The sequence below is a fragment of the Electrona antarctica genome (genome assembly GCF_951216825.1).
Source record: "Electrona antarctica genome assembly, chromosome: 18".
In the NCBI taxonomy this organism is placed as follows: domain Eukaryota; kingdom Metazoa; phylum Chordata; class Actinopteri; order Myctophiformes; family Myctophidae; genus Electrona; species Electrona antarctica.
Window position 1 is genome coordinate 28,860,315 of NC_136799.1, and position 22,180 is coordinate 28,882,494.

General features: G+C 42.7%; 1 protein-coding gene across 2 annotated transcripts; it reads left to right on the forward strand.

Moving 5' to 3' along the window:
* The first annotated feature begins 5,292 nt into the window (after window positions 1-5,292).
* ythdf2 (YTH N6-methyladenosine RNA binding protein F2) lies at window positions 5,293-15,043 on the forward strand. 2 transcript variants are annotated; one of them, XM_079527881.1, is made up of 6 exons: window positions 5,293-5,638; window positions 5,831-5,855; window positions 7,484-7,563; window positions 8,591-10,282; window positions 12,550-12,615; window positions 13,522-15,043. In XM_079527881.1, exons 1-6 carry the CDS (start codon window positions 5,612-5,614, stop codon window positions 13,543-13,545), a joined length of 1,914 nt encoding a protein of 637 aa, XP_079384007.1. In that variant the 5' UTR covers window positions 5,293-5,611; the 3' UTR covers window positions 13,546-15,043. The 2 variants fall into 2 exon arrangements, with proteins under 2 accessions (XP_079384007.1, XP_079384008.1); XM_079527882.1 differs by lacking the exons at window positions 5,293-5,638; window positions 5,831-5,855 and adding an exon at window positions 5,997-6,159.
* The last annotated feature ends 7,137 nt before the right edge of the window (window positions 15,044-22,180 follow it).

Here is a 22,180-nt window from a genome sequence, read left to right on the forward strand (position 1 = left end):
CTGAAACAACAAGGCCTTTATTAAGGTCTGGTCTGGTCCCCAAGGGGGTCAGACCCTGGTACATGTGTACATGTGTGTGTACATGTGTGTGTGTGCGTGTGTGTGTGTGCGTGTGTGTGTGTGTGCGTGCGTGCGTGCGTGCGTGCGTGCGTGCGTGCGTGCGTGCGTGCGTGCGTGTATGCATCTTAGACAGAGATGTACAGCTGCCTCATTGTCCAGTTACACACACACTCATCTCAGCTGTTCAGAAACATCATTATGGGGCATATGACACACACACACACACACACACACACACACACACACACACACACACACACACACAATGGCCCACATGTTTGGTCCTATGCCTCTACAAATGTTGGTGATAAATCGTCAGCGATATAATGTGTACACTGTACAGCTATATTCTTCATGAGACAACTGACTCATGGTTAATGTCCCCATTAAGAGCAGCTCTTCGGCATACCTAAATAAATAAAAAATACAACTGCTAATATAATATAATGTGTCTGTTATTGATTACTGGATATTAAACTGAATACTATATCTCATAGACACAAAGCATTGAGTCTTGACTTGAATGTTCAACGGTCATCATAAAAAATGAGCAACCCCTTTGTTTAGTTCTTTCTTTCTTTCTTTCTTTTCCCCCCGGCATTATTACAATAGACTTGGCCTGTCCTTCTTGCCGGTAGCCATGAGGTTGTACAACTAAGCACACGGTCGCTTTGCTCTGCCCATAGTCTAATATCCCTCACTCATTTCCATAAACCCTGGTGCTTTTTTGCTCTGGTCTGGTCTATACTGTATATTGTTTTGTTCTTGATATAAGTTGGCGGTTTGTCTGCACTCTGCATCTGTTACTGTCCCTATGTACCTTTTCATGACAATTCTATAATGATACTGTATTCCTCTACTCTACGTATATTAGTGTATACTCTACTCTTTGGGGTGGTAATGGTTTAAATGTTTATAAACTGTTGTACAAACTGATGTATAGGTATTCCACTAGACCGGCATTGCATGTTCAGTCAATGTTTATTAAAGGCTAACTCTCTAAAATGGACAGTATGTGAATTAACAGCATCCTCTGAGAGGCTGACGAGTGCTACATTCCTGACATCCTATTGCTGAGCATGCCCCACCGCCACATTACCGGTGGGTCACTGGAGTTATACACACACACACACACACACACACACACACACACACACACACACACACACACACACACACACACACACACACGCATGCACTTACATATACACAGTCACATAGAAGTGCACAAATGCATAAAAAACACGTACACATGCCAAGCTGCATATGAGGGATTGTCACCATCCTCCCTGACATTCCTTGTCCAATGTGCCAGAGGGGGCCGTGCAGTAACGTTAGAGGGGCACCATGGGTGGCAGCGGGTGGGGGGAGGTTGGATGGTGGAGGGCAGAATCACAAATGTGGCATGTCACATGGTCAAACAGGGAAGATTTACGAGTGATCGAGTTCCACATTGGCCGCATGGTGTTGTGGCCACAGAATGCCAGGTATGGAGTGAGATCACACTCTGACTTTAGATCGCACACCCTAGCTAGCGACTATATCCTGCAGTGACGGGTTGAAGATGGCGGTGTTGTGGGTATAGTTGGTCAAAAAAGGGATCTTTTTCTGGCCTTTGCGTGTTCCTCAGTGTGTCAATTTAGATGCCTCCGAATCTCCAGGGTGCGCTTCACGTGGGTGACATGGTGTCAAAGCTATAGGGTTACAGAAAGGATGGGAAGATTTATTCATTAAAAAGTGACATTCTGATACAGTAGCATGAGGAAAACCTCAGAAAGACAGATACAGGTAACATATTGGAACCACAGAACTGTCAAATAACACTACGGTCACCACCCCATATCTCCCTCTACTGTTTGCTCTTTAGTTCTTCCATTGCAGTCAGGAGAAGTTGGACCATGATTTACTCATCGGTGACATCATGGAGACCACAGCTATTTTTATTGGCTGGTAAATGGCCATCTCTTCTCCATGCTACGCCACCTGTCCAATCGGCTACAGTCAACAAGCCCCTGGGAAAAAAGTCAAGCACCCAAAAATGATTGAGAGTTGAAAGGAGGAATATGATACATGCATGCCATGCTACTGTCCTGGGCATGTTTCACAAGTCAAATATCTTGTCACTGCTACTGCTTTTCCGTTGCTACCTGGCTATTCATAAATTGCATTGAGCAATAGCTGCTTTAGTCTTATACACATTTCATCCATTTAAATTCTTACATTCAGAAACACTTACAACAAAGTATAAATCAGGTTTAGGTCTGCTCAAGTGCTCATTGGTTCTGGTAAGATCATTTTTGATTGGAAGACACTTTTGGGAGTTGTGAAGATGAATTTTAAATATAATACCCACCTGTTGAAGGAACTTCATGGCCTATACATCACTCCATTCCCCATGATGATGGCGGACTTTGGCGGCCTGGTGTGTGTAGGTATATGTGCTGCTGTGTAAAGTATATGTGGTGGTTGTCCGCCTGTCGCTGTGTGTGTATGGAACGGTTATTCCTAGCAACCACGTCTTGTCTTCTTAGATGCCCGTCGCTCACATGCCATCTGACCATCCCTCGGCTCTGAAAAACGATAAGTGACTGGAGAGGCATGTCATTTAATCCCCCTTGAGCAATGCATGATGTCAACTGTTAGCTCTCTGATAGGCTGGTTTAGGGAACTTGAACGTGATTTGTCTCTAATTAAAGCAAGATGTAATAGTTTTGGTTTAGTAACAGGCTAACTTGAAAAGTGTCTAAACTTACCTTTTGTTCAAATAGATACTCAAATATAAGGAAGTAGAAAAGGAGCCTCTGTTTTGTTGTATTTGTGTGTTACAAATCCATAGACAAATACAGATAAACACTAATGAAAGCAGCTGCTAATGAGATGTCTCATAGGGTACACATTATGTGTGTGCGTGAACACATCATGCACTTTATGTATACATATGTGCACACGTGTGCATGTGTGGGGGTGTAATATGTTTGAATAATATAATGTATATGTAATATGTTTGAATAAAAAGCAAGCTAAATTGGGTAAACTTAAAGCATGTGATTGATATGATACACATCACAGAAAAGCACACACAAGCCATGTCTTGAACTGACCTTATAAACTGGGGCTGGAGGCCCTCGTGTGGCTTAAACATGGAATGGCACAACAAAAATCCAGGAAGATGATTTCACACCAGCCATCTCTTATGTTTGGATCTGAATGTGTTTTTCTAAACACTGTTACACTTTTATACGCATTATTATTAGCCATGACTCACTACACTGGCCCTTGCTGCTAAAAGCAAAAGGGTAGAGTATATCTCTACTTTGTAATGCACAGGATCATTATGTGGAATTAATTGAAAATAAAGGTTTAATTGCAAAATAGTAAGTAGGTTACGTACAATCTCTTGCTTAGAATTACTGTTGCAGTGTTCAAATAGATACTTTATTATTATTTATAAATTAAGTTGAAAACTTAAGTTCAGCGTTAAACCTGCTCAATGCTGTTCATTGATTAGGCTACTTCACAGATGAGAATCATGGACATCTGGGTTCAATATTTTAGATTTTTCCTAATTGACCCACAAGTTAACTTTTGTTACAGTGATCAATAATAAACAAATAAATGTTATTTCATTTCCATAAGGAATAAAGTCACATAAGGTCATATACCTTACAGAAAGAGCTAGCAAAGTAGCCTAGCCTATATCAAAATATGTAGCCTTTTGTGAGTTGTCAAACCAACAAAGACTTTTCTAATCTAGCTAACCTCCAGTTCTAATATAGGATTAACTTTAGACAAGTAAGACAACATATACATTGTTTTTAAAGGCATCTATTTTAGTTTGAATTTGTATTGTTCGTATGGAGTAGACATATATATTTGGAAAATGTATTATTTAAGAATGCATGTGAATATAAGCCGAATTTAGTATTTATACTCTTATCATTATACATCATCATTATCATCATCTCATGAACAACTGAATTTATGTGATTGGTTAGCCGATTTGCTCGTCTACATATGACGTAAATTATATTATTATCCTTCATTGTCAATGGCATTTAATGTTTGTGTTTTATGCTAATTTACATCATATATTTGTGGCACATATGACCTGATTTCTCCTTTCATTGTCAATTTGATTGATTTATTGATTGATTGAAATATGTAACAGTTTGCAGAATTACAGTACATTTCAAGCACAACTCAAACTGTGAGTGGACGACCCAATAAACTAAAGCATTACACTTTTACAAGAGGGTCCACCTTAATTTAGAGACAAATATACACTTCTGTATAGCCAAAGAACAGAACAGAATTCATCATTCATCATAGGAGGTAAAATCACACCCGTGTGAAGTGAGTGGTGCAACTCCGTGTGTGGGTCCCCGGGGGGGGGGGGGGGGGGAAGAGATCCTGACCCACAGGAACGCACCCAGGGTGCCGGCCCGATTCCGGCGAGCCGCCCCGCGTCCTAAACGGTTGAGAAATGACAGTTACCGTGTGGGCCTGTGGGGGTCCCTCTACTGTACCCTCTAGGCCTCTATGCTGTACTGGAATACTGTACTGGCACACCCGAAATCACCATAGGCTACAGTTAATATGTGCGTGTGTGTTTGTGGTGAAAAACAACCATGCTGTTTTCGTGCTCAGACGCACCCATAGTCACCCACCCACACACATAGCTCCGTAAGGGAGTACTCAAAAAGGGAAAAGAAACATATAGCCTACAGTGAGGGGGAAAAGGGGTGGGTGGGGGATTCAGATTTTACGGGGCCGTCTCAATGGCAAATATGAGACGTGTGTACTGTGGACAAAAGCTGTATATAGGAGGGCCCTCAAAAAACACACCCGTGTGAAGTGAGGGGCGCTCTAATCATCGTATCGTACATCATCATGACGTAAAATTGACATAGTCTATTTGCTCAGACAGTATGACGTAAAATTGTCCATTCATTGTTAATGGGAATTTAATGTTTGTACAGTCGGACAAGGTTTGTGGGCACACACCAAAAGCTAGACATAGGAGCGCCCCTCAAAAATGAGTGTACAATGATCATAAACTCAAACTTTCTATCGTCATGCAGACAAAAACAAAAAAAGATACAAATAATGTATAAATAAAGACCAAGGGCTCTAAACTTTGTGGCTTTGGCATGCATTCATAATTTCATAGCATAACTAAAAAGCTTAGCATTGACCTTTATTTTTTAGATAATAATAATACAACAATCTGCGCATCGCATATATTTCAAAATTGCTGTAAAAGTTGCAGCGGCAGCTTCCAGGGTTCCTCCAGGTTCCTCCGTGCCATGGCGGGGCGCATGTCCGTGGTAAATAAATGTCCTCATCGGTAGACGGAGGGCCGCCCAGCCATGTTGAGAAGACTGTCAGCGCTGCTGAGAGCGAACGAACTGCAGCCCGCCATTGTGTAGAAACCAGGCTCTGTAAGAGCGAGAGGGGCAAAACTCTTCAATTAAATATAGACATCCTCTACACCCTGCCGCTTTCAATTAGAAACAAATAGAGTTAACACAGGCTCCAGGGAAAGAAAGACATGTCAGCCAGCAGCCTTCTTGAACAGGTAAAGAGAGGCACTTTGTGAACATTTACGAGCATCGAGACGGCTAGTAGCGAAGAGTTTCACAGACACAGGCAGTGCAGTAGGCCTGACCACCTGCTAAAAGGGACTGGTGAAATACATTGTTTTCATCTATTTTTCCCTTCCTCTCTTCTCATAAATCAAACCTTCATGAATCACTTGGACCCAATCCAGAGACCGAAAGGCCAAGCAAATAAAGGTAAGAACAAATCTGAGCCAGCGGATCAACTTGGGGGTGGTTTGACTGAATGCGGATCTTTTTGGCGTGCGGGGTGACTGGAAGGAGCGCTTTGAAAAGCCCTGCGTGTTGCGCTGCTGATGCGATAGCTTTTTTCCCTAGCTTTAATGTCAAGTTGGCCGACAGACCCGTTTGGAAGCTCGAGTTTGAACGCCTTAAAACACTTATTTGCCCCTGCGTCGCGACTGCTGTGTGCTTTTGACGGTGCTGTAATGTGTTTTTGCCCATCATCATAACCCTGCCGCCGCTGCTGCTGCTGCTGCTAGTGAGTGAGCTTCTCGCCAGCCTCGAAATGGCTCCGTGCTAGCGGGCTACTTTTTTTTAAAATGCCTAGCGTGCCGTGACACACACCAGCATCCTGTCTTGGATTTTTAGGTGTTACTTAACGCTTCGCAGTGCGCTGACAATGTTCGATGGTGAAGTCGTGTTATATCCCGGCCCTTCATTTGGACCAGATTGAGGCGCTAATGATAATGTCAATATTTTACATTGGTGCTAACCTAGCAACCCAGTCACCTAGCTACCTAGATACGACGATACAAAGGATACGTCGGTGATGTCACAACTAAGCACCAGCTAACGGAAGTGCATTGTACTAATGGAGTACATTTATAGTTTATCATTTCGAGCCTTTCGCTTGACAAAAAGGGACTTATTGTCAACCGAAAAATGCTTCCTTTCAAACGCTTCCTTTCAAAACAGTTTGTTTTTCTGTGTCATTGTTTGGGACCCATCAAATAGCATAAACTACACATGCATAGATTTCCCATTGTTTGTGGCGTCACGCACTAATCCTTGGTATGTTTATTCTAGCTAGCTACCAAGTCCGTCACGATATGAAAGGATTCTTGGCGCTCGTAGCTAAGTCGTTAGCTAGCATGCTAACGCTAGCTGGTTGCTACACTTAACCTGAAAATGACACGTCTTCCGACATGCTTTTCCTGTATCCAAATGAGCCTCTTAATGCTTATGCTTACTTGCTCGTTTGCCATTCCGACCCGAGTATTCTTACACCAATGAGAAGTCGTATGATTATTCTCAGTGCGCCTGATGTCTGCGTGAAGGTAAAACATCTGGCTGGTTAGCGGACCCCGAACATATTTTTAAAGGAACTCCAGTCTCCAGGTCGTTTAACGTTGACTGAGAATACCCCTGGCGTTTGTGTTGGTTAGTTTGCTATGCTTGACAAGAACGTAACCACAGATTCTGGTTCATATATCGTACCACAGATGTGATTTGAGATGAAGAAGGCACCAGTTTCGAATATCTATTCTGTTCACAGAAATTACCCCTTCTGTTCCAACAACTGCCATTAACAATATTATATATCCATCACAAGAGCTGATTCATCAACTTGTGCAAGATCAGGCTGTGTAATTAGCACATGTTTAGAGCAGTGTGTATGTTTGAGTTATGTGTTAACCATAATTTGGCTTTGTGGCCTTCCCTGTGACATAAGGGAATAATTACAAGGGCTGGTAGTGATGATGACAAATAATGCTTGAGCAGAGCAAGCAAATGCACATACAGTCAACGGTCTTGTAGAAATGTTTTAACCTCTGTTCACGTAAATGTCTTCTCTCCTTCAGTGCAAAACGGAGCTGTGACCCAAAAGGATACTTTGAATGATGATGAGTTCGAGCCTTACCTGAATACTCAGGCCAGACAGGTACAATTAACCATGGTGTATATGTACTGTAGTCCTACTCTCTTTAGTGTCTTACAGTCTTTAGTTTACCACACCTACGACTGGACTGAAACATTTGAACCGAATTTGCCTGCCCACTATACACATACACAATAGTCTAGTCTAAAGTGGATCAGCAACCTACTGTAAAGTATTAATTACAGTGTAAATGCATTCTATACTATTAAGTTGTGTTATTGTCACATTCCTAACTACATCCATGTAAAAAGATATTGAAGATAAGGAGGCAAAGCCTGTTGAACAGCTTTTGGCAGTTAATCACCCAGTTGTTATGGTTTGAGCTCATTGGTGTCATCTGCATACAATACCCTGAACGCTTTATTGACCTGCTTTAATAGTCCCCCGTCCAGTCCCCCCCCCCATCAATGTTGAACAAAAGTGTGTCCTCCAGTTTCGATAAGCCTTACAAATTATTTGCCCACAAGGGCTTTGTAGGTATGACCTTTTTAAACAAAAATTCCTCTGCTAGAAGATTAATAGGTGCCTTTATCTTGTTGCAGGCTTTGATTGTTTACTGTGTAGTGTGTAGTAGATGGCATCCCCTTCTGTAGTAAGGGACATGCTGAGAAGTGGGCCATAATGGAAAAGAATGGGGCCTGTATATTCTGCCAGTCAATAGAATGCAGCATCCTTTTGTTGAAGAGACTGTGGCACTTGTTTTCTCATAATACAGTTCACTTGTTTGCATTTAGACTGTCTCAGATGGTTAGCCAGATCAAGGAACAAACTTTGGAATATATCCTAGAAACAGTCTTGGATGTGACTATGGAATCTATACGTTGATAGATTAATTGGGTTTAATGGGTTTTTGTGCTTAAAAGTTTTGCTTTTGCTGTTCATTGCCTAAGGCCCTAAGCAATCTCTATCAGATTATTACTGTGTGTGTGTGTGTGTGTGTGTGTGTGTGTGGGGGGGGTCTTGTTCTTTGCAACAGCTTTTTTTGTTTTACTATTTGTCACTAAAGGGTCATCTCTTTCTGTCCATCCAGAGCAATGCCTATACGGCCATGTCGGACTCGTACATGCCCAGCTACTACAGCCCCTCCATAGGATTCTCCTACTCCCTGAACGAGGCAGCATGGTCCACTGGCGGGGACCCCCCTATGCCTTACCTGACCTCTTATGGACAGCTGAGCAACGGGGAGCCCCACTACCTCCCGGACGCTATGTTTGGGCAGCCAGGGCCTCTGGGGAGCAACCCTTTCCTGGGCCAGCATGGTTTCAACTTCTTCCCCGGTGGCATCGACTTCTCAGCATGGGGCAATAGCAGCTCTCAGGGACAGTCGGGCACGCCGCAGAGCTCTGGCTACAGCAGCAACTACGCCTATGCCCCCAGCTCGCTTGGGGGTGCCATGATTGATGGACAGTCTCCATTTGCCCCTGCTGCCAATGAGCCTCTCAACAAGGCGCCTGGCATGAACAGCCTTGACCAGGGCATGGCAGGGCTTAAGATCGGTGGTGCTGCCCCTGGTGGCAGTGGGGACATGGTTCCTAAGGTGGTTGGTTCTGGCTTGCCTGGTGGGGGTCCGCTTGGTCCTGTATCATCTGTAGGACCACCCATTATGCCCCCTGTCTCTATTGCCCCTGCCAAGCCTGCCTCCTGGGCGGACATTGCCAGCAAGCCGGCCAAGCCTCAGCCTAAACTGAAAACCAAGGGCGGCATGGCCGGTGCCAACTTGCCTCCTCCGCCCATCAAACACAACATGGACATCGGCACTTGGGACAACAAGGGTACCATGCCTAAAGCCGCCACCCCTCAGCAGGTCCCCCCAATCCCGAGTAACGGGCAGCCGCCCAATCAGGCCTCTCCTCAGCCTGGAGCCACTGCAGGAGGGACTCCACAACTGCCCCTCAGCAATGGACAGTTGGTACCCTCTGTTGCCCAGATGGGGCAGCATCAGCTACCACCTAACGGGCAGCCAGGTATGGCCCAGATGCAGCCTCCTCTCTCCCAGGGTCCCCCTCCTCCCCCAGCCCAACAACAGCAACCTTCTCAACCCACTCGCTGGGTCCCACCACGAAACCGGGCCAATGGGTTCGGGGACACTGGTGTTGGTTCAGGCCAGTCACCTCCCAACTCTTCCGGTGTGGGAGTGGTTCCTGGGGTCCCCACAGAGCCTCACCCGGTGTTGGAGAAACTTCGTATGGTCAACAATTATAACCCCAAGGACTTTGACTGGAACCCCAAGCAGGGCCGTGTGTTCATCATCAAGAGCTACTCGGAGGATGACATCCACCGTTCCATCAAGTACAACATCTGGTGCAGCACGGAGCACGGCAACAAGAGGCTGGATGCGGCTTACCGTTCGCTGGGTGGAAAGGGCCCGCTCTACCTTCTCTTCAGTGTCAATGGGAGCGGGCACTTCTGCGGTGTCGCAGAGATGCGCTCGCCTGTGGACTACAACACGTGTGCCGGGGTGTGGTCACAGGACAAGTGGAAGGGGCGCTTTGACGTGCGTTGGATCTTCGTTAAGGACGTTCCCAACAGCCAGTTGAGGCACATCCGACTGGAGAACAACGAGAACAAGCCGGTGACCAACTCTCGGGACACACAGGAGGTACCGCTGGACAAGGCCAGGCAAGTGCTGAAGATCATCGCCGGATACAAGCACACCACCTCCATCTTCGACGACTTCTCCCACTACGAGAAGCGACAGGAGGAGGAGGAATGTGTGAAAAAGGTAATGTTATTGCCTTGAGGTTATTGGTTCATATATTAAAGTAGTAGTTTTTTTCACCTCGACAGGGATGTACCATGTGAGATGCCTGTGATATGGGATGTGTGTGCGGCAGGGAAATGTGACACCTTAACTTTTAGCACTCCACATGTTTGTTTCTTTTTTGTTATTGTGGTTTTCACATGTTTGTTTCTTTTTTGTTATTGTGGTATTCAATCTTGCATATGTGATCCTGCTTCAAAGGACGGTACTGAAAAGTATTCCGCACATTTTCACTGGAATACATGTTTAGCAACAGTTTAGCTGTTGTGTTAAAGCCTTCACATACCATGTACCCTTTTTATTTAGCGATGTGGGTCATATAATCATATCGTTAATTGAATGTATCTATATGAATTATGGCCATGTTAACTGTACCTAAAAGTTTACCTGAAAGTTTGATTATTTTACTTTGATTTCTTTTTTCTTCTTTTTTTTTCTGTTTGAGGTGTTTAGTTTTGTCATTTAACTTTAATATGAAACATCAACCCAAGAGGAAAAAGGTTATTTACAAAATGCTAAATGTGTTTCGTTTGGAACAGTTCACTTAAAATTAGCACAGTGATGAAATGCACACCTGTAATACGCATTTCAGAACTTCACCTCTTTTTGATTTGAACAGTGAAAAATAGGCCAACAAAATTGTACTGGGTTGTTAACAGGGAGAGAAACTACTGTCAGCAATGTGACAGGAAAGTTTGTCTGTGGTTGTTAGTTTGTTCTCTTTGAAGTAATAGGGGTTCTGCCACAACTTCGTCCACTAGCAAGATGCGTGGAAGAAGTCAGGAAAACATTCCAGAAACAAACTCCAGCAACACTAATAGTAAACCAACTTTATTATAAAAACGAATGCATTACACACTGGAGTGTGGACTTCATCAAGGTCATACTGGTGAACTTGGACGGGCTTAAAAAAAAGTTAATTTCCCACCCTGACCTTCAACCATCTTGGTGTATGTTGTCATTTCAACTTGTACTTTGAAAGTGGTAAATGTTTGTGTTAAAAGTCAGAACAAGCTTGAACATTATCAGCTTGATCTAAAGGGTTATTTCAATTAAAGCAATTTCCCCCCATTGTTCAGGCAAATTTGACATTCCCTTTATCACTTGAAGGTATGAATGTACCAGTGGGGGGATAATGCTTTAAAGCCCTACATGGTTACTGCTGACTGCCTCAAAGATCACATGTTTGTCTTTGTTGGAAGAAGAAAGTAATGACCTGGACGGTATACTGACACATTTTGGGTGTTTATTGTAGGCTATTTTACAGATTAGCAAAGATGGCTCTATTTTGACTAGTACCATAAAAGAACAAAATATTTTCTTGCTCCCGTTTGTTAAAATTCAGTGTCAACTCTTATGGACTGTGTCCACGTAAGCGTTGTTTGTTTTTCTTTTTCTGAGCGCGGCATATGTTTTGATTTGTCTTCAATGGGTGTGCTGTGTATTTAGGCCATGCTAGAAACGGCAGCAGTGATGAAGCGCTGAGCGTTAATTCTGCTCTGAGCCATACACGACGTTTTCACTTTAAAGAGCGCCTTGTATTTTCAGCAGGGAGAAATTCTTTGGACACACATCCTTAGAATCTCTCAATGGAAAACAAATAACTGATGACTCGAGGTGTAACCAGAATAGGTTTTTCATTTATTTTGTCACTGAAATTCCATGAAAATGTGTTAATGTCTGCCACATGTCATTGCTTAAATTGTCACCAATCAAACAAAGTGAGATCACTAATTGTGTGCATGTCAAGGAAGTCTTTGACCATGAAGGTTGTCTGTTAAACATTTGAAACGCTTCTTCCTTGGTGCAGGTGTTTGCATACTGACAACATTGCAGGTGCACTGCCACTGTAGTTAGTTGAACTGGGTTCACGACACATGTCAATTGCACTGCCAGCGCTCTGGATGGGCGCATCCGCTAAACTGTTTTTTGTTTTGTTTTTTTGCATTGATACAACACCTCTGCAACATGAATATACTGTAGACATAGTATGTGTGTATTTTATATATCATTTATATATTTTTTGTTGCATTGATACACCTGCAACATGAATATACCGTAGACATAGTGTGTGTGTGTGTGTGTGTGTGTGTGTGTGTGTGTGTGTGTGTATTATATATGTATATAATTACACACGCATTGATTTGAATACATGGTGTCATGTTCAAAAAATATATATCCCTAATTAAGCCAACTACGTTCACACTTTACTTGCATATGCTTGGCAGGTGGAGGTCCAGGGCAGTGAACCGTACCCCAGCAACCCCAGCAACAGGAGTCATTACCGGCTTCAGGTAACTCGCCTGGTCCCTAACCACAAGATGCAGAATCTAACCATAATTTAGTTTTAACGTTGTCTAGTTTTTAAATCTTGCCTGCTGTTATCAAGACTTCAGTTAATTTATACTTGTTCAAAGTTCCATCAAGAGTTGTTATTAAGTGCTACTGCGAAATCAAGTATTTTTACATTCACTACTGTCCACCAATAGGGCGGGGCAGACAAGAGACCAGGAGAAAGATGGAGGACATTGTCTGCTCTTTTCTCGCTACACTAAATCTCTTGCCAAAAATGACCGATTTATAAGCTCACAGAGCATTGCAGCGTCATGCATTGTGAGCTTGTAGAGCTGCTGTTTTCTGCTAATGTTCCCACCGGAATAGGGTTCAAGTGAATGTAAAAATCACAAAGATTTGGCGGCCCCCTGTAGTAACTCTGAGGACCCTCTAGGGGCCTTTCTCGCTACACTAAATCTCTTGCCAAAAATGACCGATTTTATAAGCTCACAGAGCATTGCAGCGTCATGCATTGTGAGCTTGTAGAGCTGCTGTTTTCTGCTAATGTTCCCACCGGAATAGGGTTCAAGTGAATGTAAAAATCACAAAGATTTGGCGGCCCCCTGTAGTAACTCTGAGGACCCTCTAGGGGCCTTTCTCGCTACACTAAATCTCTTGCCAAAAATGACCGATTTATAAGCTCACAGAGCATTGCAGCGTCATGCATTGTGAGCTTGTAGAGCTGCTGTTTTCTGCTAATGTTCCCACCGGAATAGGGTTCAAGTGAATGTAAAAATCACAAAGATTTGGCGGCCCCCTGTAGTAACTCTGAGGACCCTCTAGGGGCCCTGTAGTTGGTTAAATATTATTTCTCTTCTCTGATATTTTTTACTAATTTTCTCTTTCTCTGCATATGTCTGTCGTAGGAACGCCAAGGAAGAGTCAAGTAACAGTCACAGCTTTGGACAAAAGACTGCAGTGGCCCCCCTTTCCCCCTGCCCACCCCATCACATCCAGATCTCTAAGAAATTCTAATAGGGGTGAAGAATTAACCAAGGACAAAAAAACAACTAAATGAAGACTTTCTTGATTTCTTTTGACTTTAAAGACTTACTTCGAACTTGTAGTAAAAAGAAAAGGAAACAATTATTCATAGGACTACAACTAAATGCATAGCATCCTTAGGTGAAAAATCTTTTTTGCCCCACCCCGTTCCACTACATGTTTTTTTCTTTTTCCCTTTATATGCTTTTCCTTTTCCATTAAAAAAAAAAGGAACAACTTCTGTTTTTACAGTCTCAAGAGCAAGTCTGTAATTCTCACACAAACACGCAAATCTAGCAGAATTATGTAGTGCTGGCTACCATAGTGCCCCAAGTCAAGATGGGCAGTTTGTCTTCTTTCTTTGTAACCACCCCCCTGCCTGCCCCCCTCGTTCCCTCGTCCTATCTTCTAAGGGAGACTGAATCCACAAACTTGGACGAAGCAGACTTTCCTCGTTGGTGGATGTTCAACCAGAGGTGGATGTCAACAGGATTTTTTCTTTCTACGCCTTCCATCTTTTTGTTACGAAGGGAGAACTGCAGATGTTCAGAATGGCCCTCTGTTCCTTTTTTGTGTTGAGCAGTGTGTGTGTGTGCGTGTGTGTGCGCCTCTGGAAGGTAGAGGTGGAGGGGGACAGGAAAAAGAAGGTAAGGTGGGAGGGGCAAAAATGAAAGCAGAAGAGGGAATGTTAAGTTGATGAGCTTTGCTCTGTGTATAATTTCTATGGCGTGCAAATTGGACCCTCTAACAGTCTTCATTGGACTTATTTGCTCTCGTTTTCCTAATCTTGGAGAAAAAAAAAGTTAAATCATTGTTGCTTCCGCGCTGCTTTTTTCCTTTTATTTTACATTTAGTTTTTTTTCCTCCATTTTTCTTAAGACCGCAATGCGAGTGGCCTTGCCCCCACTCTTTCTATTAATCAGTTCAAAAGTAATAAATGTGGTATATTCAGCAGAACCAGTGTGCATTCCCCTTGTTTGACTGTAAAGCTAAATTTGTCATGCTGTGTCTGTGCATTCTTTCTTTAGGCTCTCTGAATCAATTTTTTCCTCCCTCCCTCAAAAGGGTGAAGGAATGAATGTTTTATTTCCTGATAACCTACCTACATATTGAACCCACCCACTTCCCAGCCTGACTTGATTCTCACCAATGTCCTTTGCACTTCTAACCACTTTTCCTCAACAGTCTATCCCCACCCCCTACCCTTCTCCTGTCCTGATTTACAATCCATCATTTCTGACTGCTCAACCAACCATACTATAATATCAGAATCACAGCCTACACACCATCCTCGCAGAATGTCATTGTTGGTGATTTAAAAAGGAAAAAAAAAAAAACGCAAGGTCCTCTTTCAAAACTACTGGCTTTTATCTGTGGCATAATAAAGATGCTCCACAATGTAAAGTGTGGGTTTTTTGTCCTTCCTAACATCGTGATTGTGTAATCTGCTTGCAGTGGACTGAATACAATTCATATATATGGATGGGTGTCAGACTCAGTCCTGTTTTCTCAGTTCAGTTTTGGTCATATGGATAGGGGGAAATACAAACTCCCTGTTTTATATGAAGGTACACTAAGCATAAATATTGCCACAACCATGTTTTCTTAGCTATGGTTTGTTTAGAACAAATGGATGTGAATTGATAACAGAAATGTGTTGCCATTTTACTAATGACTGAGTGCAACTGGTTGGATTTATTACTAGTAATCAACTACTGTTTTCTCATCCTTGCAGATTACTATAATTGCCGTATATTGGTAGGCTGCAGTGCTACCTATTAACAAAATAAGATATTATAATCCGCCATCTTCTACCCTCTTCAATGCGAGTGTATACAACGTAATGGCCACACGAGGGCGACATTCTATTATTTATTGCCGTTCTTTTCCGACCTTGACAAGAAAATGTATTCTGGGTTTAGAGTGAGTCCCAGTTGCAGAATATAATATGGAAACTGAAGTTTCCAGTAGGGAAATGAATCTCTCAATAAAGTATGTAGGCCTATTAAATCTTGTGGCTAATTGATAGTGGCACCCCATTGTAGCAACAGATATCCCAATCCCATCTAGGCCTGCCCTACATGGACTAGCGGCACTAGCCTATTTAGATTCTCGTGATGTATTTGATCGATTTCTAGACTTCTAGTCTAGGGCTTCATTTCCCTGAGGGTGGAGCACGGACACCAGCTGAGCGAACATGTACAATTTGCAAAATATAAGGTGTTTATACCCTGATGCCCAAAATGTGAGAGAGGCCTTCGGTTTGCTTGTGCAATGTAATTAGTCCGTAGTTTTCAATAAAGAAGTGTTTTGTAGACTTTGTAGATTGTAGACTAGTTTGTGGCAGATTCTGTCGGAAGTTCCCAATGGCCATGGGCGGTTGTGAGGAGGCGCATCCGGTGAAAACCGGAATTACGCTCAACGTAAATAGGAAGTAAACGCGGGGAGGAAATGGCGTTCGGCCAAAAACGGGAATAAAACACTTGTATTGACAACTACGGGCTAATACATTGCACAAGCACCTCGCATGCCCCTCTGACATTTGGGGCATCAGGGTAAGCACCTTATATTTTGCATTTGTACATGCTGGTGTCCGTCCTCCGGCTCCACCCTCGATCAAATACTGTACGTCTACGATTGATTGATTGATTGATTGATTGAAAATGTATCAACAGTTTGTAGAATGAGTACATTTCAAAGAAAGTAGGCTACAGGTCAATACAAAATCTGCTACAAGGATAAAACCAGAAACTGTAGGCTACTATTAAAGACTTGTTTACATCTGGGTCCTCCAAGTCCATTTGCAATTCATCAAGACATTTAAAGACATACTAATATTACTTTTACTTATGCCCATTACGCCGGCTGGCGTATAGGGAAGCAACAAAGTTTCTCCACTTGCAACTGTCTTTGGCCATCTTCTCTATGGTCCCCCAGCTCTGATGCTCTGATGTTGTTGCTGGAGCTCCTTCTCAATCGTCCTACGCCATGTCATTTTTGCCATTTTGGCCTCCCTTTTTTCCTCTTGCCTTCTGGGGTCCAGTATAATGCGACTCTTGGGATTGCGTTGGTGTCCATTCTGAGCACAAAGCACATGGACATGGCCAATCCAGGTCCACCTGCGTTTATTTATTAAACTAGGCCTAGTTTTAGCTGCTGCCTGCAGTGCTAAATTGACCAAAGTTGGTTAAATTAATTAATTCATACATTCATGCATCATGCATGTAGGGCAGTAGCTAGCCTAATATCCTATCATTTTACAAACAAAATGCTATCGATATTAATACTGGACCGGTAGACTATTATTCGGTAATAGGCCTACTATTTAACTCTTAAGAACTGTAGGCAGTTTTAGGGCGCGCATCTGCGTGCGTGCGATTGTGGTTGGTCATGGGGTGACTGGGGGAAAGGGAAAGGGGTGACGGGCGGCACGTGTCGTGTCTGCGTTTGCGTGAAACATGCAGCCCGAGGGGATCTCCGGTGACCCTTATCTGTGCGTCCCTGGGGACGGACGCCCTAACCAACCCCTCCTGGGATGCAAATGAAAGGCCATGGAAGAGAGACACATATACAGCCACTGAGACAGTGGAGGAGAAGAAAGGAAATGGGACCACAGGGAGAAAAGAGGGTCTGAGGGAGGAGAGGAGTACGGTCAGTGCTCATATCTTGAAAAGTGCATGGAGCTGAAATTATACTACGATGAAGAAAAGGAAGGGAAGGGGGACTTATAACCCCATGGTGACAGGCGAAATTCTGCCCTGTCGATGATGGTGTGTGCGCGCGTGCGTGTGTGTGCGCGCGCGCGTGCGCGAATTATAGGCGCCAATGTAGATAGGCATTATACTGTTCACTAACATATAGCCTATAGGCTTTATATTATACTTAGACCTATTATATACTATAATATATAATATACTATTATATACATTTATTTCCTAGTTCGTTTAGACTAGGCCTATAAACAAAAAATAGGGGACATCATGGGCCTACATAGGCATAGGGCAGGTCTACTCATACATTTGTAAAAAGAAAGAAAAATAGAATCCAAGAATAAATTAATTAATAAATAAACAAATAGGCCTAAATAAAATAGAAAAGAGAAAGGTTAAAAAGCTCCTTGGCTTAATGCACATGCGCCTTATTACAGGCGCGGCGGCGCCTATTGTAGTTATATTACTGCAAGGTCATGGCTATATGCTTTATCAGATGAGGCACGCGCCTTCCCCTCTCTCACCCCAGCACGTGCCCCTGATTATCATAAGGCATCCATCTCTTTCTTCCATTAGTGACGCTTCGCCATGTTTGAACAGACTTCTATTTCCATGGCTAAATTAGATTTTTTTTTCCCCCCTCAATTTTAGTGCATTGCATAGGCTATTTTGTTTGAACGGCCGCTGTCCTACCTGTCCCAAATCAAATCAAAAGCAGCTTGCTTGTCATATAGGCTTGTGTAAAATTGTAATGTTGCATCTCATCTGCAAAGTAGCCCAGGCTATATTTTAACCTAAACATATATAGGCCTATTGGTTATTTACAGTAAGCAAAAGGCAAAGCACCATTTAAGAAGAGAAGCCTCAAAAAGTTTATAAACTAGCTGATAATTGTCATTGTGTGACATAATAATTATGGCCAAAACACCTGATAAAATATCCAATGCTGTTATATTAATTTAGAATTATGTGTCAGCCAATGAAGGCCACGAGCAAGGAAAATAATTTTGCATACGATTATTTTTGCATCACAAATTCACAACACAAATTCTTAAGGTGGTGTCTTCCGTTAACATGTGACTTGCAAAAAATGCCATAATGAGCTATATAGCTTGTCTTTTTTTCTTCTTTTTTTGCAGGGTGGGGGGGTGGTCTATAGTCTAATCATCGGTCACCTGCTTTCCATACTGAGAGAGGTTGTGCACTACTGACATATTGAGTATCACCCCTTCATTTCTTCCATTGTCCCAATTCTATTCAGAGTTTTTGAAAATGCATAATATGTAGACCAGAGACAGACACAGGGTTTTTAAGCAGTTGATGACCTCTGTCTCAACATATGCGCCACGTGCCGTGTAATGTGTGCCGTGTGGCGCTGTCTAATTTTGGAGATCTAGGCGGCTATATATCCTCTATGGACAGATGCCGGGCCTGCTATGCACAATGTACATTTTAGATGAGAACAAAAATATCTTGTTATACTTAGTAGCATAATAATATCAAAAGCAAATGTTTAATAAATAATAAAACAATCAAGATGAAAAGTTACCTCTGTGAAATATAGCCATGTAGGACCAATAGTCTAGGGTAAATTTAATTTGTAGTAGCAATGTTATTGTAGGCTAGATTCTTTTTGAACTATACCGGTATGATGAATAGGCCTATAGTAAACTTCAAACAGGCTAACACCTCTAATGTAGGGCAGAACTATAATATTTGCTTCAACTTAAACATTTTTAGCTCTAAGGCCAACAACTATAATAGTGTCTAAATCTGTGATGCTATTTCTGCATTTCCGCCATTATTTGAGATGTAGGTCAACTTGCATCTCTATTGCCCTTTATTGCGATTTTGAGTCAATGCAGTTCTGAAATTATGTTGTGCTTTGGGAACGTTTCGTTTTTTAAATAAATAAAACTGAGCATATTGAAACGTAGTTCATGAAGTGACGACTTTATTGAGAATATTTTTCATATAACAAAAATGTGAAAGCAAAAAATTAACAGAACCCTGTTTTCAAAATATGAAGTAATGAAAAAGAAAGTTAAAAAATTGAATGGTCATGGAAGTATTGTTATTATAAGGTAATTGTTTTTATTTAACAAATAAATAAGTGTACATTTGAATGACTATGACCTTTACCTTTACTGCCAGCATGACTCCAACTCTACACATAAATAATAGTAACTAATGTCCAGGTCATGAAATACTGTTATAATGCTGTTATAAATTATAATGTAATCATTTATAGGTTTTGAGAACTAATATACAGAACAGTCTGTCTCTCTCTCTCTCTCTCTCTCTCTCTCTCTCTCTCTCTGTGTGTGTATCTGCTCCTCCCTATCTCAGATAGGGCATATGTACACTCATGCGTAAACCCATAGACCTTTGAAGCGGCCCCTATCACCACATGGCCATCTCCCCCTTGGTGTGAGCCCTCTGTCCATTTGGCCCTAGGACTGACTCCGTAATGTTGTCCACTCTGACATTATGGGACTCAGTAGATTATCAGCCTGGTGCCTGAGTCATTGTAGTATTTAGGCCTATCGTCATCCAATAATCTCATAGTATGCTACTCAGTAATTTCTCAGTCTTGGGTCGGTTAATCCGTACACCTGTTTTAGTCGAGCCAGTGGGCTATCATCACTTTGGTTTGGATACCATCTGTCTTCAACGTTCTCTGTGACTGCGTGATATGTTACACACTCACTCTACCATGGTTCATATATGTAAAAACTAGAGTCCCCTATGTGTACTTACTAGTGCCATTCTGCTGACCTATAGATATTATTCAACGTGCCGGTGTGTCTCTCAGATGCATGATGACTGTGGCTTCTCTCTTGGCATTCACCGCGTGCCTTAATTGTATTGAAAATAAATCAAGGTCCACTGTGAACACAAAGAGCGCAAACCCAAACTTTCAACCCTCATCACTCCTGCATGTCCCACAATCTCCCATCATCATACTTGCATGATCTCAACACCACTTGCTCTTGCTTGGTTTTAGTGCAACACAACTGGTTTCTTTATCTCCCCCTCCTTCATCTCTGCACTAACCTGACGCTTGGTTACCATTGAGCCCAGTCTCTCACTGGTCATAATCTCGTCCAGTCCCCTATTTACAGTCCATCTGTGCTTGCCCTGCATGTTGTTCCTTTGTTTTTTTTTCTTTGTTTTTTTTCTTTTCAGTTTCTCCTCACCTGTGCTTTCTCCTCCCTGCAGGCTCAGAGGCAGCTATGCGGTCCTTTTGCATCTCAAAGTACATGGGCATGCTAATTCCACACCAAACGTGCATTTTCCCCTTGCAAAGAAAACACTCGCTACACATAAATGAATAAATCCATACATGCGAACACAGAAACAGCATATGAAATTGTGACCGCTGTGTCCGAGCGTTGCCTGCGTCAGTAAATGCATGTGTGTGAATGTCAGGATGGGCTTCCAGCAAGAATATGAGAACAGAAAAAAGCACACACACATCCAATTAACATCAAAGCAACAATCAAAGCATTAAGAAAATCTATTTTCACATGCAGTACATCAGAAAGAAGAGCAGAGAGAAGGGAGGGAGAGAGAGGCACAGAGAGATTAATGAAGCTACCTTTGTTGCACCATAAAGACAGCATCACCCTAGCTACCTGCTTCCTACCATTCCTGCAGACCATCTTCTCCTCAGAGCAAAACAAAGGATGATGACTAAATGCATACAACTACACAGCGATGTCTTCTGCTTACCACAGGGCTGCCTGTGCCGCTCCTGCTCAAGTACTTGGTATGGTTTAACCAGACCAAGCAATCCTTCATTACAGTTGGTTAAAGCAGTGTCGATATCTCTCTTCTTTCCTCCCTCCCTCCTACTCTCTCTCTCTCTCTCTCTCTCTCTCTCACTCTGTCTCTCTCTCTCTCTCTCTCTGTACCCTGTGTTTGCGCACGTAACTATTGTACGTAAAGCAATGCACACAGAATCTGAACAGCCGTGCTCATTATAATTATGTACGCAGATAAATAAATGCACAAAACCACATACAGTAAATACAAACATACAACATGCACAATATAAAATTAGCCTCTGTGAAATTATGCAAGACCCCCCCCCCCCCCCAAATAAAATACAAAATAAATAAATAAAGTAAAAAGAACTAGCTTTTTTTTTGGTGCTTAACACTACTGTAGCACGGAGGAGAACATAGTTTGTTCAGACCAAATATATCCTTCTTTTATACGAGAAAAAAAAAACCCAGCAGTGGGGCGCTGCAGACAGATTATTCCCTCCATCAGGTCCTTGGGTCCTGGCGTTGTTGTTGTTTGTTGTTGTTGCTGTAGTTGTAATTGTGGCTGCGCCGCTCCATCCGGTGCGGGTCCTTGTGGTGCTGGGACGAGTTTGGGAAGCAGGCACACAGGGGGGGTAGAGGGATGTCGTACAGGGGGCTGAAGGGACAGGAGGCAGGCAGGCAGGTGTCACATGCAGTCAGGGGGAAAGAGGGTAGAGAGGGTTGGGGGAAGAAGAGGAGAAAAAAAGATTCTGATAAATTCTTCCCAGTCACCCCTATGGGGGGGAAAAAAATCCAAGGCTCAAGACAAAAACAAACAAAAAAACGGTGTGGTCAAAAAAGCCCAAAGTGCAAAATATACATATATAAGCCAGGTCGGTATATATGTATAAGGATCCAGGGAAAGGAAGGAGAAGGAGAGGGAAATATATATATAAATATATTTAGAGAGAAAGAGAGAGAGAGAAGGATGGGCAGACAGAGAGGAGAGAACAGGCAACTAGCTCACACACAGACACACTGCGCCGATGCTCAAGCACGGGCTTCAATTTATGCTTTCT